The 25,657-nt window shown below is 35.8% G+C and overlaps 1 protein-coding gene and 1 pseudogene across 3 annotated transcripts in view; one reads left to right on the forward strand and one right to left on the reverse strand.

Moving 5' to 3' along the window:
- The window catches only part of BTBD10 (BTB domain containing 10), a 96,178-nt gene that overhangs the window by 27,709 nt on the left and 42,812 nt on the right, over positions 1-25,657 (reverse strand). For 2 of the 3 annotated variants that reach the window (XM_021002044.2, XM_021002045.2), the window contains one exon: positions 2,103-2,299. In XM_021002044.2, the coding sequence (XP_020857703.1) occupies positions 2,103-2,299 (197 nt within the window). Of the gene's footprint in view, positions 1-2,102; positions 2,300-20,156; positions 20,297-25,657 lie in introns of those variants that run through there. The other variant, XM_021002043.2, reaches the window with a different exon arrangement.
- Positions 7,087-18,972, forward strand: LOC110218898 (small ribosomal subunit protein eS17 pseudogene; annotated as a pseudogene).

Consider the following 25,657-nt stretch of genomic DNA (forward strand, 5'->3'; position numbering starts at 1 on the left):
AAAAATGTGTGTGTGTGTATATATATATATATATATATATATATATATATATATATATATATATACATACACACACACACAAATTTGAACATATATCTTTGTATTTTCAGAATTTTTTAAACACAGAAATCTTAGTGTCTAATAAGTTGATTGTGAGTCTCAGATTCATCAAGGGATACCATTTTTTCAGACCATAATTTTTTTCATTGCAAATCAGCTTCTACTAATTCTAGCTTACCTTTTCTGATGAAACTAATGCAAAATATATCAACTTATTACTTCTCCAGGATAAAATGTCAACATGAATTGAATAGTTGGCCATGGTCTAAGATATATGGTCCACAGAAACTGACAGTACTAGTTAAACCAGACTAATAGTAGAAAGGAACTACATTAATTTAATTCTGTACCTAACCCGGATAATTCTGTACCTAACACAACAGCATATTTTCACATGGCAAGCAAATATAAACACTGCAAATTCAGTGATAATTCTATTAAGAGCATCGATTTTAACTGTGCTGTATCCTAAAGACTAAAATCTCTCAGAATGCTCAAAGTATTAGCTCTGGCATCACATGGAAGCAGCAACTCTTCATAAAATGAAGATTTAGTAATCCACTAAGGACACTAGGGCATGTTCTTTTTTCAAAAATCTACTTAAGTGATTACCAAATACATGGCTTACAGATAATAGCATGCCACATCCTTCTGATTTTTTCATGAAAAGCAACGCTGCCAATTTCTGGGAATAACGTTTAATCACTTCACATCTGAAGAAGTTAAAAAAAAACTTATTAAATCTGAAGATTCAATTTAGATGTTTTATATATTCTAAAAAAAATCTTGATTTTTAAATAAGAAATTTAAAAGCACAGTGACCCACAAATTTAGCAACATCTGATCAGTTTCATAAGCATTAGCTAAATTTCTCCAACAACCAGGCATTTTAATAAGAACGTTTAGTACAACATCACTGATTAATAATTACATATCTTTAGGATGTTCCTTTTACTGATTACATAGTTTATACTTTTATAATTAGTTTGACAGGTCCCAAAAGAACTTTCTAATACTAGAAAATAGTTTTGATTGTCAGATTTCATCATGCTGGTAATATTAATAGCCTGAGAACACCACATAATTACAACACCAAGTTCACCAGTTATATGTCCTCACCCTATTCTCCCTATCCCCAATTTATATTTAAGACAAACATTCTACACAAATTACTGACAATTCTCAAGTCTTTTTTAAACTGATTATCTAAAGCACTAACAATCTTATCTCTATTTTACTCTTTGGGGCCATATATAATTTTAAAAACTGCAGTCCATTAAGTGGGTGCGGTTAAGCCAATGCATATCCGACACATACATACACAAAAGACACACACCCATATCTTTCCCTTCCCTCTCCAGTCCTCTCCCTCACAAGTACCTACTCCCCCAGGAAAAATGTAAATATAAATCACTGAGATTAAAGCTCACCTAAGCTTTAGAATTATTTGTCTGGGAAATTAACACTTTCTACTGCCAAAAATGGAGTAGACAGTAGGGAATAAGGAATATTAACAAATATGGCTAAGGAAGGCAGTACTTTTTACTAGTTTTGGAACCTGATATACTAACTTTATTTTTTTACTCAAGCATTATGACTGCTCCAAATCCAAAGTAGTAATTCTTGATTAGAAAATATTCTGAAAGTTTAACTATAAGTTCCTTCACCTCTTCCAGACAATGCTGAAAGGCATATCATTGCTTTATATCTGAGCATAAAATCTACTTCAAAATATTTTCATATCTATAAAGCTGAGTTAGACTAAAAGGCATTTAAAAAATTCCATTATCACCAGTACCTAGAATTCCAGATTGTGAGGATTTTCTAGTTACACTGAGCTCACCACTGGGTTCGTTTTAAAACTGTCTTTTTCTAAAAACAACAACCATCCAGCTAAGCAAAAACTGTCATAACAGGATGCAATGAAGAAATAAAGGTACAATGTATTTTAAGGCAAGAATTCAATCATATTACTAGAGCTGGAAAAGCTAAATCAAAAGTGTCTATTTTTCTAAGACTCAGAGAATGTTATTCTGACATACCAATGTGATGCTGTCGAGTGGGAGAAGTAACATTTCTAATACATGGAGTGAGTTGTGACTCTGCTCTTTCATGGGATGAGTCACGGGATCTGTCGCTTGACCGTCGTCTATCTCTGGATCTCTCATGTCCACCACTAGCACCATGTAAACTCATTTTGGTGTGGTCTGCTCCTCCTTTAGCAACACGAGATGGAGTACTAAAAAAGAACATTATTCCATTATTAAAAGGTTAAAATTATTTAAGTCTTTAAAGAAAAAAAATTTAAGCAAACATAAAAGTTTCCAGATTCATAAACCAAATCTATTCAAAGCTGGGAAAAGCAGCTTTGAAATTCACAGATTCTTTAAACTATGGAGCACCTTGGAGTACACTTATCTAGTCCAGTTTTTAACTTAAAAAATTATTTCACTGAGGTCCAGAGAGAAAATGCACTTAACCAAGGTTAGAATATCTAGTCAATAAGTGAATCAAAATTAGAACAAGAATAAAATCAACCTGAGAGTCAAAGAAAATCTGGCTATGGTTGATCCATAATCTACTAGGCTGGCAGACCACTTAAGGCGGATCAGTTGGGAACTGACTGCTGAAGAACAACTAAAACAATGAAACAAATGAAAAAAATGAAAAGTACCTCTCAGTACCATTCAACTGAAATGTCTGCCTGATGCATTTCATTCATTCAATAAATGTCTGAGTATTTAAGATGTCAAAGCATATGGTGCTAGATGTTCAAAGAGCCACAAAGAAACCTAAGAAATAATGCTTGCTCTCATGAAGATCAAATCTAGTAGTTACTTACACACTGTACACAAATGACGACATATTACAAAATAGCAAATGTATGTTAACAAAGTTCAGTTGGTAGCTCAGAGTAAAGATCACTTCTAGCTTGTGAAGAAACAGCAAGAGGGAATCAGGAAAGGTTTGGTGGAAGAATTGACATTTTTTTTCTGGGCCTTGGAGAATGGGTAGTATTTAAAAAACTGATGGAAGTGCGAAGCATTTCAAAATTAGAAGCAGGGTAAATAAAGGCTCTAAGGCAGGAAAATTAAGTATGCATTTGGAGAAAAGGTGAGTAATACAGCATAGCATAATGGTAAAAATGATGCATCTGGAATCAGAAGACCTGGGTTCAAATTTTGCCTCTGACACTAGCTGCATAGTAACTATCAGGAGGGGTGCAGACCACATGGTCTCAAAGGTCCTTTCCAGCTTTAAATTTATGATCCTATGAACACAGTAGATCAAAATGTTCCTGAATGCCAGGTTCAAGAATCTGAACTTTATTTGTTATGCAGGAAGGCAATGAAGAGTAAAGTGACTGGCTGAAATGAAAGAAAACTAACCTGGCAATGATGAGTAGAAGAACTTGGAAAAGCGGGAAACAATGAGCACCCCAAATTAATCTGAAAGCTACTGCAATACTCCAATATAATTTTTCTTCTGGGGTTTTTTTTTGGGGGGGAGGGAAACAATTGGGGTTAAGTGATTTAAGTGACCCCAGGGTCACTCAGCCAGTAGTAATGGAATTCAGGTCCTTCTGACTCCTGGGCCAATGCTCTATCTATACCACCTAGCTGCCCCTCCAATATAACTTTTTAAAAATATTAAGTACCAAAGGTTGCACAAAGGATACGAAGAAAATATAAAAATTATTCCCTGACCTCAAAAAACTTAACATTTTACTAGGAGAACACAACATTTAAACACACACACACACACACACACACACACACACACACACACACACACACACACACACGTGATCACTGGAGAAGGCACTAATGATAAGGGGATTAGAAAAGGAGATGGTATCTGGCCTGAGCTTTGAAGGAAGCTAGAGATTCTGAAGGTAGAGGTGTGGAAGGAGGGTATTCATGGCATGGAGACAGCCTGTTCAGGCAACAACAAAAGGCTTATCTGTATGGAATAAAGTGCATTAAGTGGAGTAATTAAAAAAAAAACAACCTGGAATATACCAGCAATAAGTCTCACTGAACCAGTGTGGAAAGGATTTTAAATGCCAGAGTAGTAAATTCTGCATTCTTAGGTTTTGAGTAGGAGAATGACAAGTTCAGATTTGTCTTTTAGGAAGATTACTTTAGCAACTATATGGAAGACTGATTAAAAAAAGAGACTAGACACTTACATCTATTTAAGAGGGTACTACAATAATGCAGATGATAATAATAAGGTAATGACAGCCTGACCTAAGGTGGTGGTCATGTGAGGAGTGAGAACACAGAAGCAGAATTGATAGAACTTTGCAACTGACAGGATAAGAGAGGAGACAAAGAGGAAAGAGTTACGAATAATTCCCTATAAAGACACTAGTGTCCTCAATAGAAACAGGGAGATTCAGGAGGAATTGTTATGGTGGAGGAAGCCAATAGGATATGCTTTGGATGTGTTGAGACTGAGTTGCCTATCAAGCAGGGGTAAGATGTTAAAATATTTACCAAACACCCTGCTTGTAGGTCCTCCAGGTGGAGATATCAAGCAGACTAAGTTGATGAAAAGAGAAACTGGAGATCAAGAAAGACTGGGACTGTATATATACAACTGGGAGTCATCAACACGACATAACTGAATCCTTATAATTAGCAAGTTCACCAAGAGAATGAACATAAAGAGAAAAGAGGAGGTCCCAAACACAACATGATTTTCCTAAAGCATACACATAGATATCATATCACTTCTCTACTAAAAACCTCCAGTGGCTCCTTATCATCTGGAGGATCAAATGTACCTTCTCTTGCCTGGCCCTTAAAAAGCCTTCACAACTTTGTAGTCTTCTTACATTTCACTCCCCCAGTCATAAAGGCCTCCTCAATTTTCTACACATACCACAATGCACGTCCCTATCTTTGTGCCTCTAATTTCTTCAAGATCCAGCTTAAAAACCACCCTTTTCAGATCTTCTTTCCAGGTCCCACCATCTGCTAGAAAACCTCTCCTAAAAACTACCTTGTACTCATATTGTATAATCTATACATACATGCATGTGTTCACACTGTTTCGTCCATTAGAATTTAAGCTCCTTGAAAGCAGGGATTCTTTCACCCTTGTGTTTGTGCCCCAGGTCTCAGCATAATGTCTAGCACATAGTAAGTACTTAATAAACACTTATTGACATCCAACCCTAAAATCTGTGAATTCCTTGAGAGCAGGAACTGTCTTTTATCATTCTTTGTATCCCTAATGCTTAGCATATAATTGCACTTAAATATTGGACAGACTGACTACTGTTTGGCCCCTGGTTAAGGAGTAGGCCATGGATGATGAGGAAAGGAGGCTGATGAGTGGTAACATAGGAGGTGAAAAACTATTCCAAGTTTCCAATTATAATGCTGGTGAGATGGCTTTAGCAAATCAACACTTCCTCAGGGATTTATAAATTATAAGTCCTAGTCAAAAAATGTGGACATCAGTCAGGTAGGAACAGAGAGGGGTGGAGAGAGAAGAGTCAAGTAGTAAATCAATTTTGCTTTCTATATGGTGGTATCCAGAAGAGTCAGGGAACTGGTTGCTCTGATAAAATCTACATTACACTCAACAAGTATTTATATACCTACACAATACACCTAGCACTATGGTGAGAAAATAATATGGTATCCTTACCCTTAAGTAGTATAATCTCACTTGAGAGATTAGATATGTATACATGAAAATTAAATACCAATCAAATGAAGATAATAAGGCTCAGAAAAGTTAATGACTCGGCCAAAGTCAAGTTGGTAGCGTAACACCTGAAGGTTAGCAAAGCACCTGCTTTCTATATCTCATTTGAGCTTTACAATAACCTTATAAATTAAATTCTACAAATTTTATCTCCATTTTCAGGAAACTGAGACTCAGAGGAGAGAGGATGTGAGCTCTGGTTTCCTGACTTTTCTGTCCAATGATCTACTGTACATTCTGCTCTCTATCTCCACTTACTATAATAAATATTGCCAGGTCTCAAGATTATACTGATGGAGTACAAACTCTAGAAGGCCCTATGCCAAGGTAGAAAAGCTTCGAGTATTAGTCACTTACATGCCTGCCATCTGAGAAGCAGCCTGGCTCCATATGGGAAGCTTCACCACCAGAATGTAAGACAGTGAATTTTTCACCTGCATAACTCTCAATGACTGTCTACTAAGTCATGGAAGAGTTAAAAACTGAATCAGGGAAATAAGAGTACCTACAACAATGAATATATATGAAGTATTCTTATACATACAGTGGTATATAAGTAAATCCTTAAAAAGTACTTAATTATACTCATTACTGAAATTATGTTGATTACATGAGCAATTTTTAACGACTCAAGTCTTTTCAATTTTATAAAGTGCTTTAGAGTGCTCATTATTATATGAACTACGATATTGATGTATAAGGTATAAGTAATTGAACTAAGTATAAACACTGCCCCTAGAATATACGCCAGAGTTTTCTTTTTTGGAATACCTGATATCTGTTCTCTCATTTGCAATTTATCTCTTATAAAAATAGACATCCTTCCCCCCCAAAAAAAACCCCTGTTTATTTAACCTATTCAGGTGTTGTGAGTTCTAGATAAGAGTTGGCACTTACGTGTTTCACTTGAAATAGTAATTTTTGTTATATCTAAGTACCAAGTCACTGTGTATCTCTGTTTAAAAAAAAAAACCTGAGAGTAGGTACACTATGACTTTTACTTATCCATTTACTCAAGATTTAGCAAAAGAAGGAATAATATTAAGCAAAGTCAATGCAGGAATAATTTCTACAAATCTCTGCGCTGCCAGGTTTTAATACCACTAAACGGTAAGATCAAATGAGATGGATATTTGTGCTTTGGAAACCTTAAAGCATTATATAAGTGCTAGCTATTATTGTTGTTGTTAAGAAAGGACCCATTTTCTGTGTGTGAAGGTGATCATTTATTTCACGTAAGCACTACTGGCTAAGTTCAGCCATAATGTCCAATCTAGACAAGTGCCTAACGTGTTCACTGGTATGCCGCTCAATAAAGGCAAACAGATGAGTGGTAATGCCCGATCAGAAAAGGAGGTGAGCCAGTGCGGTGAAAGAGGAAAAGGATGGAAGTCCCAACGCTATAGTGGTAAACATAAAACACAAAAAGATACAGAGGACTGCTTCTACCAAATAGATGGATCCCCTATGTAGGTTCTATGGGAGAAGACAGGCAAGAATTGCACAGAATGAGAAGGCATGAATAAGTTATGATGTGCACTGATGGAAGCCTCAGAGATTGAAAACACCCTAACAGCTAATGTATATAGTGCTCGTAGGTTTGCAAAGCACTCTATGTATAGCATTTCATTTGATACTCAAAAACAATATTGTGAGGTGGGTAAAGAAGGGGAAAAAATGCATCTATTTCAGTTCATCACAGTTCTGCAAAGGGTAACTTTTCAGATCAAGGCAGAACTCTTCACTTAGTGGCAGCTTACCCTAACTGCTGTTAAGGAACTCAGGAGAATATAAAAATCTTCTCCCGTGCCAGCCTTGCAACCTCAACCTATAAAAATGACACCAAATATCAGTGTCTCTCATTTAAAAAAAAAAAGATACAGAATTCTGGGTTTATATCTCCTGGATTTCCTTTCTATAAAGTTAAGTGAATTGTTGAAATGGCTTTTTCTGGGAGTGCACCTAAACTGTTCTATTATCTTGCCATCAGTGACCACTTCAATCTGCTTTCCAGTTTCAATTCCAATCCCATCCAGCTTATATCAGCCTTGTAGCAGAGAAAAGATTTGCAATTTTATTTTGGTCACTGACTAAGAAGTCTTCTTTTGTAGGAGAAAGTACTCATTTTATAGACTTTTAGAAAAGAACACTCAAATATTATCACTGGCACTTAAAAGGAAAACACCTAAAAATGCTAACTTCTTCATTAATTCAATAAAGAACATTTAATCAGGCTGAATTTTGCAACTATAGTCATAAGCTTTGGACAAGTCTTTATTAGTAATGGTCTCTTGCATTGGTTTATTCTTTCATATTCCCACTATCATCCCAGGCAAGACATTTAAACTGTTGCAAATACCCCTCTTGCTCTGTTTATCTTTCCCAACAAGGCCAGCCATCAGGGATGATTCTGTCTCTAGCACTCTCTGATATGACTCATTTGGTATTCACTTTCCACACTATGTTGTTATTATTGCCATGTTTAGGGGTAAATCTATCTCTACAACCAGAGCAGTAAACTCTCTGAATGCACAAAGAACCTCTATCATCTGTCTCATAGCTTGGTATCCTTGGTGTTTGGCAAGTTGGTGCTATTTGCTGCCAATTAAGCAACTGCTTACTGGACGTCTCAAACCAGGTGTTCCATAAGCATCTCGATTCAACTTGGGCAAAATATAACTGATTATCTTTGCCCAAAAGGCTTCCTTCTTACTTGCTTCCTTATCACAGTAAAGGGAACTATCATCCTCCAAACTACCCAGGCTCACAACCTCCCTCAATGTCTCACTCACATTCACCTCTCGTACTTAATCAGTTTACAAATCTCATCATTTCTACCTTTGCAACACCTCTACTGTGTGACCCTTCTCTCCACTCCCCCAGCTGCTACTCTGGTGCAGGCAAGAGCCTGCCAGGGGGTCTCCCCACCTCTGTACTTGAAATAGTTGTTTTCTTCATAGTTAAGTACCAAAAATCCCTACACATCTACCTGTTCTTTAAAAACAAAAACCCCTAGGGTAGATACACAGGGACTTCTCATCCTGTAAGAAAGGGCAAAGGAAGAGAATAAGAATGCATATAGCAAACAAAATGCAGAAATAATTACTTCAATTTCTTCTGCTGCCAAGTTTTAACTGCCTCAACAGTAAGCAAGCACCCATTTTTTGTGTATGAAGCTGATAATTTGAATGCAGTCCATGCTACATTCGTCTGCCAAAGACATCTTCCTAAAGTAAAAGTCTGGACATTTCTCTGTCTCTGTTCCCCACCCACTTCCCAATTCAATAAAGTCCAGTGGTTCCCTGTTACCTTCAGGATCAGATATAAATGAAATCCTCTGGCTTTTAAAGCCCTTTGCAATGTATCTTCTTCCTACCTGGACAACCTTCTACCTTTCTCCCCAGTGCTGGGTATTCCACTTTCCAGGGGGACTGGCCTTCTTGCAGTTTCCTTTGCACAACTCTGTGACTTTTCATTGGCTATCTTCTTACTTTCCCTCCTCACCTGATTCCTGGCTTCCTTTAAGATCAGTTCAAATCCCATCTACCACAAAAGACCTTTGCCTCCCACCCACCCCAACCACCCACTGCTAGTGCCTTCCCTCTAAGATTATCTTCCATTTATACAACATATATGAATGTATACCTTGTATGTTTGTGGCTTGTTTGCACACTATTTCTCCCTTAGAATTTGAGCTCCTTGAGGACAAGGATCACAATTTTGCCCTTCTTTGTATTCCAAGACTTAGTTAGCACTTAACCTACACTGTGACTATAGATGATCATGATGAATTTAGTATTTTTCACACAATAGCAAAGGTAATCACCAATTAGGAATTCATTTTTAGTAGCATCAACAGTTTCCTAACTGCCAAACTTCAAGGTACCAAGTAACAGATTTTACTGAAGTTATATTTTCAACCTATATCTTCCTCTTTGGGATAACCAGTTCAAAAGCTATCAACAGCATACAATAATGCTTATTTTATTATCTGCCCCTCTAAAACTTCCAGGAACACTGCTTTTTCTCTAGATGATAGGGCAATAATCTGGCATAAACTCTGGGATTTGGTAAATAATCTGGGATTTGGTAAATAAATCCATGCCCATACCCATCCTGATGTGTCTCAAACCTTTTCCTTCCAGATTGATTTTTAAAATAGTAAGAGTCTATAATCAAATACCATTTCTTAAAATTATTTTTTAAGTTGAAGATCTGTCCTCACATGTACTTCCCTAACTGCTTTGTTCATTTTAGACTACCTACTCTGGACCTTTTATAGTTCTAGTACATTTCTTGAAGTATGTGAAAGTACCCATTATATTCAGACATACCTTGATTTTACAAAAGGCAAGCATTGATGTTTTCTGTTAGCTGTTATTCTGAATACCTTTTTAGTTCCAGCAGAAAATTGGGCTATGTTCTTCAACAACCAGGTCCCTTGTCGAGGTTATAAAACTGACCTCTCGGAGCCCAGTATTTTCTGAATATAGTTTCATGGCTTATCTAACACCAAAATTCATCCAACACAAATAAGTAACAAGATGGTTAAGAAACAGTAACTGAGAATGGTAGGATTTGAATTTCTGAACCACAGCTTAGAATACAGGAAGAATAGGTTCCCAATCCAAGCATGGGCTGTTCCTAATAGAAGTCAGGAAGTGTGCTTTCCTGAGAGGACAAAAGATGAAAATGTTAATTGTTGCAAGGAGTAGGCTATGATAGATAGGCACATCTTGATGGAGCTTGTGAACTAATTCAACCATTCAGGAATAAAATTTGGTATTATACTATCATTCACTAAACTGTAAAAACCCACAATTCAGCAAAACAACTACCAGAAATTACCTAAAGAAAGTAAAAAACAGAGGGAAAGGCAAAAATACAAAAACATATTATAGAAGAAAGTTAACGTGGATGCCCATCGAACTGGGCAACAGCTGAACAAACTGTGGTATACAAATGTAGCTGAACATTATCCTTCCCTGTGAAACAATGATTATGAAGAATTTAGTAAAATTTGGGAAGACTTTAAGAACTGATCCCAGACAAAGAAAGCAAATAAAATAATAATTTATACAATGACTACAACAACATAAAGGAAATTAACACTACTGATATAGATAAAAACTGATCAATGCTGCAACCAATCCTGACAGCAAGCATGTCATTTCTTCTCAAAAGTCAGGCTATGAACTACAGGTACAGAAAGAGGCCATACCAACATCACAATCAAGAAGCACACATTAACTACATACTAAGTTCCAGACAGTGAACTAGGTGCTGGGAATACAAAGACAAAAATAAAATATTCCCGGCCTTTAAGGAGCTAATATAGGGGAAGGCAACAGGTACACATGAAAGTACGTACAGAATAAAAACAAGGCAACTTCAGGGAGAAGACATTAGCAGTTAAGGAGATTCAAACAGGTCACACATAGGGAATCATAGGCAATAGTATGTGAACAGAGCTTTGAAGGAAAATGGGATTCTAGAAGGCAGAGATAAAGAAGGAATGCATTCCTGCCATAGAGGATAGCTTATGAGAGACAGGAGATGGTGTCACTTAATGAAGAACATCACAAAAACCGATTTGAGGAACACAATCTGACAGAAATTAGGTTCTCATACCATATACCACCATATCAAGATCTCATACCATATACCACCACAAGTTCCAACTAGATACATAATCCAAATATAAAAGTTCACATTATAAGTAAATTGAAGAAGCATAGCAAATTCCTTTTGTAACTATGGCTAAGAGAAGAGTTCATGACCAGGTAAAGGATAGAGAGGATAATAGGAAATACTATGTATAATACTGATAAGGTTAAATTAAAAGTTGTTGCACAAACAAAATCAACAGCTAATTTTTTTAAAAAAAATTTTCAGCAAGTCTCTGATAAAAGTCTCATATCCAAAATACATAAGGAACTGATTCAAATATATAAGGATGACAGTCATTCCTCTATAGGGAAATGGCCAAAGTATAAGAACAGACAATTCCTAAAGGAAGAAAGATAAGCATTCAAGAGCCGTATGAAAAAAAGTGTTCCAAATCCCAACAATTAGAAAAATGCCTCCTTTCTCTTAATTATTTCCTATTTATACTGTATATAGTTTGTACATATTTGTTTGCTTGTGGTCTTCCCTATTAGATTGTGAACTTCTTTAGGGCAGAGATTGTCTTTTGTCTTTTTTTTGTATCCCTAGGCCTTAGCACAGTGCCTGGCACATAGTAGGTGCTCAATAAATGTTGACTTAAAATGACAAAACAGGAAAATGACAAATTATTGGAGGAGCTGTAGAAAGACAGATGAAGCTATGCACTCTTCGAAGAACTGTGCACTGGTCCAGCCATTATGGAAAGCAAGGTGGAACTATGACCATAAAATCACTAAACCATTCACAACTTTTTACCCAGAGCCAACACTACTAAGCCTAAATCCCAAGGAGATCAAAGAAAGAAGAAAAGGATCCATATATACAAAAATAGTTACAGCAACTCTTTTTTGTTACAGCAAAGAAATAAAAACAAAGAAGATGCCCATTAACAGAGGAATGGCTGAACAAATTTACAATACACTAATATAACTGGAAATATTATTGCACTGTAAGAAATGACAAAAGGAATATTATCAGAGAAACCTGAAAAGACCTGTATGAATTAAGGCAGCATGAATTGTGTGGAACAAAGAGGACAATTTATACAGTTATAAACGATAAATAGGAAAACTTTGAAAGAATTGAACTCTGATCAATGCATTAACCAACCACTACTCAGGAAGACAAATAATGATGTATCTTCGGATCAAAAAGCGATGGACTCAAGATGCAGAATGAGATTTATGTTGTTGGACATGGCAAATATGTGTGGATTTATTATGTCTGATTATATACATTTTTCAAAAGGATTATGACTTTTTGTAATTATAGGAAGAGATTGGGGAGTTAGAAAACTAGCAATAAACCCCCCCCCAAAAAAAAGAGGGAAAGGAAAAAAGGAAACTTTTTTTTATAAGAAGTTAGAAGGAAGTTTGAAAGGAAATACAGACAAAGCAGTTTTGAAAGTAATATGCTGAATTAAATAATTTTTTAAAAGGTAAGCTGTATATAATACAAATTTGTAGCTTCACATAGTCTTTTTTCTGTTCTACTTTGCATACAGAAATGTTCTTTTCTGGAATTGGCTACATTTTTTAAGGAAGTTTTGCAGGGTTGTTTTTTTTTTTAAAGCCAGTTTGGATGGAGTAAATAGTATGTAAAGGAAATATATAATAAGCCTGAAAAGGTGGGTTGGTTGTGAAGGGCTTTAAATGACAGCGAGAAGTTTGTACATTTTCTTAGAAACAATAAGGAATCAACAGAGCTTTTTAAGCTGTGAAGTGGTCAGACCCATGCTTCAAGAAAATTACAGGGAACAACTGACAAATGGTCAAAGGATATGAACAGACAGTTCTCAGATGAAGAAATTACAGCCATACACATTCATATGAAAAAATGCTCTAAATTGTTATTGATTAGAGAAATGCCAATCAAAACAACTCTGAGTTACCACATCACACCTACCAGATTGGCCAACACGACAAAACAGGAAAATGATAAATGTTGGAGATGTGGGAAAATTGGAATGCTAATACATTGTTGGTGGAGTTGTGAAATGATCCAACCATTTTGGAGAGCAATTTGGAACTATGCCCAAAGGGCTACAAAAATGTGCATACCCTTTGATCCAGCAATAGCACTTCTAGGCCTATATCCCAAAGAGATCAAACAAATGGGAAAAGGACCCACATGTACAAAAATATTCATAGCAGCTCTTTTTGTGGTGGCAAAGAATTGGAAATTGAGAGGATGCCCATCAACTGGGGAATGGTTAAGCAAGTTGTGGTATATGAATGTAATGGAATACTATTGTGCTATAAGAAATGATGAACAGGCTGACTTCAGAAAAACCTGGAAAGACTTATATGGTCTGATGCTGGGTGAAGTGAGCAAGAACCAGGAGGACTTTGCACACAATAATAGCCACGTTATGTAATGACTAATATTGTTACACTGAACCCTTCTCAGCATTACGAGGATCTAAGACATCTCCAGAGGCCTCAGGATGGAAAATGCTGTCCGCATCCAAAGAAAGAACTATGGAAGTCCAATCGCTATCACTTATTTTTACCTTCTGTTGAGTTTTGTTTCATCTTTCTGATGGTTCCTCCTATTGGTTTTAATTATTACTTACAACTTCACTAATGTGAAAATATGTTTCATGGATATGTAAATGTAAAGCCTATATCAGATTGTGTGCCGTCTTGGGGAGGGGAGGAAGGGGGAGAAAAATTTTCAACTCAAAAGCATATGGAAGTGATTGTTGACAAATCAAAATAAATTAATAAAATTTAAAAAAAAATTATGGGGAAGATGGACAGGAAAAGGGAAGAGACTTTAAGAGAGGAGATCAATTAGGCATCTAAAACAATAGTCCGGGAGAGAACTAGGCCTGATCTAGAGTGTGGTCATATGAATGGAAATAAGGAGTAGAAATGACAAGACTTGGAAAATGACTGAATATGTGTGGTGATGGAGAGTGAGAAATCAAGGATGGGAAACTGACTAGAAGGCTGGTGACAACCTGGCCAAAAATAGAGATGTGGTCAATATGTTTGTTAACTTAACTACTGTTGCTTATTAAAAGGAAGCTAATCTATTGGAAAGTGACAGCAATGTTTTTTAAAAGGGCCAAAAATATCCATATGGATACATGCATATACACATACACATACCCCCTAAAGTCTTAAAAATATAATAAAAATCTTTAAGCTAAAAGGGAAAGGGGAAGGGGAAAGGAAAATGCTTATATTTATTTACCAAGTTATAAAAGCTAGTCATGTAAGGAAATCAAGAACCAGAAGGAAGAAACACGGTGAAGAGGATTTGGACAAAGATCAACAGAAGTACAAACAGAAATAAGATCATTAAAGTACACTACAGACCATAAAAAGATAAAGACAAATAAAGGAAAGAGGAGCTCAAGAAAAAGATCACATCCAATAAAACACTCAAGACATTATAGGACAGGCCATTCCAATTTTGGACATCTCTAATCATAAGAGTTCTTTATATTAAGCCAAAAATCTCTCTTCCTATATGTAACTCCTGCTTCTAATTCTGCTTTTTACAGGTACACAAAGTAGGCCTGATTCTCCTTCTAACCAAAAGACTTAAATTTTTGAAGATGGTTATTATAAATGTGGCACCTAGAAGTAAATACACAGTTCCAAATATAACCTGACTAGAATCAAGGACATATATTACTTCCAATGTCTTTAACCTTAGTTATACGTTTTCATTTAACATGTTAATTATTTGTAATTACATTAACTTTTCTGGAAACCACAGCATGCTGGAAATATCTAAAATGTTATCTTTTTCACTTAAACTGCTATTAAGCTATATCTTCCTGAAATTTAATTTGTGCAGTTGTTTTTTTATCTAAATTCATACCTTTAGATTTATTCCTATTAGATTTTTTTCTCATCAGTTGGAGAATTAATATATGAATGTGACAGAACAATACTTTGCTACAAGAAAATATGAAAGGGACAGTTTCAGAGATAACTGGGAAGACCTATATGAACTGATGCAGAGTCAAGTGAATAGAACCAAGAAAACAATCTATACAATAATATCACAAAAAATTGGGGGCAGCTAGGTGGTGCAGTGCATATAGCACCAGCCCTGGAGTCAGGAGGACCTGAGTTCAAATCCAGACTCAGACACATAACTGTGTGATACCAGCTGCGTGACTCTGGGCAAGTCACTTAATCCCAACTGCTTCACCAAAAAATAAAAAAAATTATATATACACACACATATATATGTAATGTATATGTATGTATGTATGTATGTATGTATTACAAAAAATGAACAACTTTGAGAGACTCAAGAATTGATCAATTCAGTAACAAACCACAATTCCAAAGGACTGATGATGGAAAAAAGAATATTCTCCATTCCTTTTTCTATAAAATAAAAAGGAATATCACATGACTAACAAAATGGACAACTTTTCTGATCCTCATAATCTCTAAACCTCTCCAAAACAGGAATTATGAACAAAAGTAGTATCAGCAGTCTCCATAGAAGTCTAGGACACCAAGAATCCAAACAAGGTAATAATTTAATGAACATTAGAGGGGACAATTCCTTTACCCATAATGTACTTTCTCAGCACTCTACTTCCCACAACCACACTCCCAACAGCAGAGCTACACAAGGCAATCCACAATGGACTTAGAATAAAACACATTTCCACCACCACCCTCCTTTCCAGTTACAGAAAACCAAAAAGCAGAAGCTTGCTCAGGGTGGAAGAACAGCAAGGCAGTACTCTTGTGATGAAAGAAAACTCAGCCAGAGAACTGAAGAACAAAAGGGAACTAGAGCACGACCTGTGTGCGGCTATGCTGGCACTCCATTACACCTGAGGAAAAAAAGCCCAGCATTTAGCTGAGGCCAGTTTTGATTACAAGAAGTTACTTCAAGAAAGAACTAAGGGAAGCAAAACCTGAGTTACTCAGCATGGGGAGAAGTTAAAACAGCTTTGAGGTCCAGAACCCAAGAAAAATTGCCATCCAAGAGAACCAGAAAGTTAAATGATGGAATTAAAGAAAAGAAAAAGACTGAAATTACCAAAAGTCTCAGGAGGAAAACTCAATTAAATACCTTGAGAAGAGATAAATCAAAAAGGATGATATTAATGACAGAAGAAAACATAGCCTCCAAATCAGGTGAAACAGTTCAGACATGTATGAATAAATATTTCAAGACAATGGAAAATGAACCAACATCTATCTGATGGGGCACAGGACCCTGTAGATTCCCAAGAAAGCAAGGAATCACAACAGAATGCTCCCAAATGGTTTAAAATAAATAAATACATAAAATTATTAAAGCAAAATTCATGGCCTGTGTAACAGAAATAATTGACCCAAGAGAAAAATTTGAATCCATGGTGACAAGTCTCATTACAGAACAAACAAAAAAAAAAGAATAACTGATTGGGAAAACAAATACATGAAGTGAAAGTATATCTGGAAGACAAGTAAAAGGCAATAACATGAAAAGAAAATGTGTCTCTATACAAGCAAAATTTATTTTAAAGAAAGAATTGTAGAGAGACAACTGATAGATAATAGGTCTCCAAGAAAAACACAAGTAAAAAAAAATCTTAACACCATAATGCAGAAAATAATACAGAAAACTATCAAGAACTTCTGAATACAAAAACGAAAATGCTAATGAAAAGAATCCACAGAATGCCTCCAGATAAAAGAAAAGATCCTAGGCAGCAAATTTCAATACTTGTGGTACTTAAATTTAACAATTACAATAACAGGGCAATTAGGTAGCACAGTCAATACAGCACAGGCCCTGGAGTCAGGAGGAACTGAGTTCAAATCCAGTCTCAGATACTTGACACCAGCTGTGTGACCCTGGGCAAGTCACTTAACTCCACTGCCTAGCCAAAAAAAACCCCCAAAACCAATTACAATGACAATGACAAACAACAAATTCAGCAAGCAACCAGGGAAAAGACCTTCAAAAATAAAGGAAAGGAAATTCAAATAATACAAGACAATTCTGCATCCACCAGAAACCATAGAAGGGAATGGAATAATGTGTTTTGAAAAATCAAAGTTTCTCAAGATGCAACTCAAGGTGCTATATCTTGCAAACCTCAGCCTAACACTAATGAAAATATATGTACTTCAGTAAAAAAAAAAAAAGACATTATAAACATTCTCAGAAAGAAAATGAGAGTTTAAGTAATTATATAAACTTAAAGACTAGTCTTGGGATTTGAGTCCATGTGAGCCTCAATATCACCTTCTTTAAAATGGGAATAATACTTAGATTAATTCTTTTACGGGACTACTGAATAGACAATGCATAAGAATGTAAGTAAAAATCCTTTGTGCTGGAAAATGTACAACACAATTATCTTAAAAGGTAACAATTAGCATTTCTAGGCTGATCTAAAATTATTTTTTAAAAAATTAAATGCAGTTTTATACAAGATTTTTTTTCTATAGCAAAACAAGCCTCTAGATGTTTGTTTATTTATTTATTTATTTGCATTTGCTTTTAGGCAATTGGGGTTAAGTGACTTTCCCAGGGTCACACAGCTAGTAAGTGTCAAGTGTTTGGTCTGAGGCCAGATTTGAACTCAGGTCCTCCTGACTTCAGGGCCGGTGCTCTATCCACTGCACCACTTAGTCGCCCCGATGTTTAATTTCTTGAAGAGGAAAAATGGAAAATCACAATTTTTAATGGTCATATAATTCAAAGTAAATACTATATTTTACAAAAACAGCCTGTCAGGGCTGGAAAGACCCTTCAAAATAAACTAATTCAACCATTTCTCTTTACCCTTAAGGAAACTAAGGCTCATCTCTAGCATTATAATAAGAATCTTTATTAAAGAATTGTATTTTCCATTTCCCCCAGTGACAACACTTATCTTTACCTTTTATAAATTATTTTCACCATGTAGCTAAGAATATTATAGTTATCTACCCTACCCTCAAAGTACAATTTGAGAGAACTAGAAAAGGCAATAGAGATGTAGAGATGGTACAAAGCACTTGCTCTTTTTTTTTTTCCCCTATGGCCTCTATCCCTGTTGCTAAGCATCAAAGAATTAAGAAAAAAAAACTAAATGAATTTTTTGGGTGGATAAAATTTGATTAGAAAAGTTAGTGTCATTTTCCTTTGTTCCCTAGAGTTAATAAGAGTCACATTTGGACCAAGACCATGAAGAAGGTTATCATCAAAAAGTACTACACCTGCCTGGGCAACAAGTTCCACACAAAAAAGAACAAATATGAGGATATCATCGAGAACTCCAGCAAGAAGCTCCACAAGAAAATCACAGGATAAGTTACTCATTTGTTGAAGTGAATCCAGAGAGGCTCTCTGAAAGGTATCTCCATCAAATTGTAGGAAGAAGAAAGAGAAAGGAGGGATAACTATGTCCCCGAGATCTGTGCTTTGGATCCGGTCACTGAAGTGGACCCTGATACCAAAGAAATGTTGAAACTTCTAGACTTCGGTAGTTTGTCCAACATTCAAGTTACCCAACCCATAGTAGGGATAAACTTTAAAACACCAAGAAGAATTATTTAATATTTACTTTTACCATTTTTCCAATAAACTTAGTAACTCTCCCCTTTACTTCCAAAAAAGTTAGCTACCATTCTTCATTCTTTATCTAGCATAAATTCAGATGAGATGCTCAAGAATGTACAATATTTTAAATGAACAGTTTAGAAACCTAAGATTTATATCTTTAGGTATTATTAAGTTACATTACTCTAATAAAAGTTAATAAATACATATAAATCAGGTGACACTAGAAGACACAAACCTAAACAGTAAATTAACATGACATTAATAGAAACCTTCTAATTTTTAGGAGAGAAATGAAGATAGTCCATCTTTTATCCATTATTCAAGTATACAAAATTTAAATAAAAAATTTTAAGTAAATATGACATATTCAAAGAAGTCCTTTCAATATTAATAACCAGATAATAGTATTCACTGAGAGAAAATATAACAGAAGGATGAGAGAAAGCAAAGAAGAGGTTAATATAAGTCAGGAAGTTTTAAATTATATTGGTTTCTGAATTAAGCAATTTTCTTTCAGTCTATTAAAACAGAAACACATGACTGTAATACAATTTGCTCCATTTGAAAATACTATACCGACAATCTTGGAAATAAACTCAATTTGTACCATCTTTTAAAGAATAATTACATATAGATTACTTTTTGTTTCAAATCAACAATCACCATATCATCTGATCAACAATTTCTATTCTTTAATGAATCACAGCATTATTTTAACTAATGGTTGGTTGTATTGATTCAATATGCTTTTTTAAAAGAAGGAACATTTAACTTTTTGCTCTTTAAAAATGATTTCATTTACTTTATTCTCACCTTGGATTTGATTTTTAAAAAGATGAAACACAAACAAATAAATTCCAAATTAATTTTTTCTTAAATAATTTTTGATGATACTCATTTTAAAAAAAACTACCAAATCTAATACAATCTCAAGTTACAGGAAGATTCCAGTAGGTTTCTAAACAAAAAGCCACCTATAAACACAAAAGAAAAAAAACCACATGCTACTTATTTTAAAATGATTGCCACTGAAGTGAGAGAGAATGAATGACCTTTAGCATCCAAAGATTTAAGTGATCAAAATGAGGGGGGAAGGGGAGCAGGGGCCCAAGTATTTTCCCCTGTTTATCTCTTATTAAACCCAGACACTATCTTGTAATAAATAAATGAATACACACCTTCCTGTTGAACATGCCAAGGCAGACACACAAAAGCAAGGAAAAATTTTTGAAATCAGAGCACAAAGGAGCTCTGCTCTTTCAAACAATGCAGCAGTGAAAGCCAGGTCAGCATCCTTGAGCATTACTAGCAAAGTTTAGCACACTTGATATTTCCATTATCTTCTCAAGATTCCTTTGAACCATTCAAAAATAATCCTATTCCTCTCACATACACCCAACTCCTCTAGCTTTTTCTCCTGCTTCTCTGCCTTCTAAGTGCAATAATCCTGTTGCAGTTATTTAGGCTGCTTAATGTACAGAGATGCAACCCCCCTCTAGATATTAATTCAGTTCATTTTCTCACAGTCACTGACTCAGCCGTGGGTAGTGCAGCACTGACGTCTCTAACCTAACAGCATCGTATGAGCTGTGGTCGGTCCATTTCTCCATCTCTGAACAGCCATTGGATATTGTAATTGACAGACAGGAGAAGGAAGGCTGAGAGAAGAGAGCTTAGTGGTACACTGCCAAATGCCATCTGTAAAGCTAATTCTAACCTTGCCTGCCTTCCAGGTTTCAGTAAAAGCGGGGAAAGCCAATTGAAAATGATACAGCAAACTTCTTTTCTCACCACATTTTATTACCTTTTATTTTGAGGTCCTTCGAGACAGTAAAGATTCATTTGAATTTAAGGCCAAAGAATAAAGTTCAAGAAATGCTATTTGTTTTAAGAAACTAAGTACTATTCTTCAAAGAAACAAAACTTTTTTATCTTCTAAACAGCTGTGGAGACTAGACTATAATTTATAAAGTAAATGGACAGCTCAGTCTTCATTCAAGCCCAGATGAAGAACAGAGCACGCGCTCCCCGTGTGTGGGAGTGAAACCTTGCGGCAAAGTCTCATATTGAATGTATGATGCATGTATCTTTGGTAACTTGAGCAGGCTGCAGATTTGAGTTTGATACAGTGATGGTCCTCCAAAGTACCTCTAGTCTATAGTTAATTGCTTTAGGCATCTAATTTTTATCATATACAATGAAATTCTATTTTTTTCTTAAAGCAAAGAGCCTTCCTCTGACCTACAACTGAGAGAAAACAGCTACAATTCTGGCTAACTTCAGAAAAGGAATTAGGAGCTTGTTAGCAAAAATGCCATCTAAAATATGGGTAAATTATCAAACCTCTATGTAAAGCAAAAAAAAAAAAAAAAGGAAACCAAAACCCTAGTGAAAACATATGCTAAAATTTTATTAGTTTCAAGGCTCTCTTTCCTAATATATCACATCAATTGTAGCCCAAAATATCAGATCTAATATACAGCATTTGTTATGTATTTTATATTACATTTCTAATAATATATTATGATATATCATACATACTTTCTAAAAGAGATCACATTTATACATATCATTTACAAAGTATTTTACATATATTACTTCATTTTATGGACTTAATTTTATCTACTCCTTGGACTACTCGGATAATACTTAGATTACAAATATTATCATCTCCCTTTTATAGAGGAGGAAAATTAGCTTCAGTAAGGTTAAGTCACACAACTAGTATACAGTAGAGCTGGAAATACACAGACACACAGACACATATATACACATACCTGAGAGTTTATATCGTGATTGAAATATGTGTGTGTGTGTGTGTGTGTGTGTGTGTGTGTGTGTGTGTGTGTGTGAGAGAGAGAGAGAGAGAAGAGGGGGGAGAGGGAGGGAGGGAGAGAGAGAGAGAGAGAGAGAGAGAGAGAGGGGAGAGAGAGAGTCAACTGGCATTTATTAAACACCTACACTATGCCAGGAACTGTAAGCACTGGAGATAGAAAGAAGGCTGCTCCTCCCCGCCGCCCCCCCCCTCAAAACAGCCCTTGTTCTCAAGGAGCTCAGAGTCTAATGGGAGAGACAACATGAAAACAACCAGACACAAACAAGCTAAATCCAGGATAACTTGAGGGCAGTCTCAGAGGAAAGGCATCATGACTAGGGAGAACTTGGAAAGGATCTTACAGAGATCAGGCTTCAGCTGAGACTTACAAGAAGCCAAGGGAGACAGAAACAAGGAGAAAGATCATTAGTCGTATATGAAGGACAGGTAGCAACACTCAGAGCTGGGAGATGGAGAGTGTCTTCTTCAAAGAACAGCAAGGAGGCCATTGTCCTTGGATTGTGCAGTATGTAGAAAGGAAAACAAGGTGGAAGAATAGAAAGGTAGGAAGAGAATATGCCCATCTCTATGCCTACATATTTTCATTCAACATGAGGAAGTATGAAACAGTAGAAAGAATTGTTTCACTTACTAGCTATCTGACTCTGGCAAAGTCAATTAACAAATAACAGACATACTTTGGCAAGCTAGGTTTTTAAAATGTAATATTTTGATGATGTTTATGCAAGAACGTCTTCCCCCTTTCCCCTAATTTCCAGTTTCTTCCCAGATTCTTGTGAGAATCAAATGAGGTAATCCAAGTAAATCACTCTAAATTACAGAGTACTATATAAATGTAAGCTATATTACTGAGTGCTTAATATATGAAAGGAACTATGTTGAGTTGTGATATCAGATAATTTTGCAAGTACAACCACTTTAAATTTTTCCCCTTAAAATGAGCCTATTTATGTACATAGACACATATGTAGCATAATACTAGAACTCACAACAATGGGCTTACAACATTGTAAGGGCTCATTAGTAAAACAAAATCCTTTTCTCAATAAAGGGTCAAGATGGTTTCACCAAAGAAGTCATACCAAACCAATGTCATTTTCCTTTTTTTTTTTGAGATTACTAGACTGGTTTGTCAAGAAAATAGTTTAACTTATTTTATCTTGATTTCAGCAAGGTCCTTGACAAAATCTCTCATCCAACACTCATGAAGAAGATTCAAAGAAGTGCACTAGATGACAATATTGTTAGGTAAATTGGGAATTAGTTCAATTACCAGACCCAAAGAGTACTCATTATTGCCGAAGTAAAGGAGATCTCTAGTGGCCTGCTCCAGGAATCTGTCATTAAGTCTTTTCAAAACTTTGACCAATGATTTGAACGAAAACTTAGCTGGATGCTTATCAGAATTTTCAGATAAGAACACAAAGAGGAATAATAAGTACAATGGAAGACATGGCACAGCACAGAAGAGAGATGGGAAGTCGGAAAAAATGAGCTAAATACTACATCAAATATTTACCTGGCAAAGGTATGACTTTAGGCAAATCATTTAAGTATTCAAGACCTTGATTTTCTCATTTCTAAAATGGCATTAATACTTGCTTCATAGGGTTGTTCTGAAGATAACACTTTGGAAACTTCAATATGCGATGTGAATGTGAGCAATTATGATGACAGTCAGAAATTAAAAGTCTCTACAAGAAAGAACGATGAGTTAAATAAAAAATAAGACCACATGTATGCCTATTAAATTTTACTTTCAACTTACATCCAAGAAGGATGACTGAATAAAAGGCAAACTGCCCCACTCCTGCATATCTATTCCAACAAAACTCTAAAGTTCTCATCAGACCAAATAGTAATAAAGAAATCTAACGTAAAACTAAAGTAACTTTTTCGACCCCAAAACTACCCAAAAAGTCAGCCAGAAGTCCAAAAGCAAAGGAAAAAGAAGAGCAGCAAAGCCAGCACCAGCCTCCCAGCTTGACCAGACACTAGTCAGAGAAACAGAAGGCTCTGTGTATAGATGCAGAATGAAGGCGCACCACAAAAGAGGCCCAGAATGGGGAAGCTAGATGGCACAGTGGATAGAGCACTGGCCCTGGAGTCAGGAGGACCTGAGTTCAAATCCGTCCTCAGACAACGTAATACTTCCTAGCTGTGTGACTGTGGGCAAGTCCTCACTTAAAAGGAAAAAAAAAAAGACCCAGGGAGAGATTTTTTTTTTTGGTGTCCCAAGCAGTAGCACTCAGCCAAGGTCAACCCAGGTCAAGGGTCTTTAAGGAACCTAACTTTCCATCATCCTGAGATACCAGAGAGGGTACTGAAGATGCAGCACTGTAACCCCAAAGTTGGGGAAGAAGGAATATGTCATGAAGATAAGTTCAGTGCAGGAACCCAGAAGACCCAGGGTGAGACCAAAAACCTCAACATATGTGAAAACACAGCAGGTGGCAGAGCTGAGGTATGGCACAAAGCTCTAATTCGGGAATTAAAGGTGAAGAAATGAGTAAACAAAGAAAACACTGACCAGCATCAAAAATTATTGCAAATCTAGAGATTCCCCAAAGAAACAAGTAATGCCAAAACTGTAAGCAGAGACTAAAAGGAAAAAATGGATTTCCTACAAGGACTATATGAATACCTAAAAGAAATGGAGAGAAAAAAAACTGAAATGCTTATGGAGGAAAGAACTGGAAGGAAGAAAAATTGTTTGGAAGAGACCAAAAAAAAAGAAATCAATTTAACTCCAAAAGCCAGCAAGAAATATTAGAACAAATTTAAAAGACTGAAAAAACTAGGGGCAGTTACACGGTTCAGTGTTAGAGCCTGGCCTTGGAGTCAAGTTGACCTGAGTTCAAATTTGGCCTCAGACATTTGACACTTACTTAGCTGTGTGACCCTGGGCAAGGCACTTAACCCTGATTGCTTTACCAAAAAGAAAAAAAAAAGGAAAAATAGAAGAAAATATAAACTACCTAATGCAAAATATTTCTAAGCCTGGAAAATTAATCAAGAGAGCATTTAAGAACTATAGAAGTCTCTAAAAATCATGGTGGAAAAAAAAGCCTCTGTGTGTGTGTTGTGTGTGTGTACGCACACACACACACACAAAAAAACAAGTAGACAAAGTGAAGATCAAAAGAATCCACTGATCACTTCTTGAAACTCCAAACGTTAAAGTCCCAGAATGTCATAGCCAAAATTGAGAGTTCCCACATCAAAGAAAAAAAATACCTGAAGCATCCAAAAAGTAGTAGTTCAAGTACCAAAGAACTACAGTAAGGACCACATTAAGATTTGGCATAAATGAGAGATCTTGGAATATAATAGTCCAAATGACAAAAGACATAGGCTTATAATCAAGAACAGCTTACCCTGCAAGGCTGAGAATAATCCTACGGTGGAAGACATGGACCTTCAGTGACACAGAAAACATTAAAGCATTTCTGATTAAAAGACCAGCGCTAACTAGGAACTCCAAAATATAAACACTGGAGTCCAGAGAAATCTAGAAAGGTAACTTTATTTGAGAAACTGAAAGGAGCTAGATGATGATATAGTGCCTCCATTCTATTAAGGGGGAAAGAACTTCAAAAGATATTGAGGGAGTTAAATAAGAAAAACAGAGGACCTGGGGTGGGTTGGTTGTTTTGAGGGCTTGAATAACAGAAACAGAAAGGAGGAATACAGTATGTGGAGAAAGAAGGAAACAGGAGGTAGAATTTGTTATTTCTTCTAAGTGGGGTACACAAGAGTACACAAGCACGAAAGAAAGGATAAGTAACTCAAGCATCAGATAAATCTCAGTCACCTCAAATGGACAAAGAAAGGTTAAAAATA

The sequence above is a fragment of the Phascolarctos cinereus genome, unplaced genomic scaffold (genome assembly GCF_003287225.1).
Source record: "Phascolarctos cinereus isolate Bilbo 61053 unplaced genomic scaffold, phaCin_HiC Scaffold_9;HRSCAF=440, whole genome shotgun sequence".
In the NCBI taxonomy this organism is placed as follows: Eukaryota; Metazoa; Chordata; class Mammalia; order Diprotodontia; family Phascolarctidae; genus Phascolarctos; species Phascolarctos cinereus.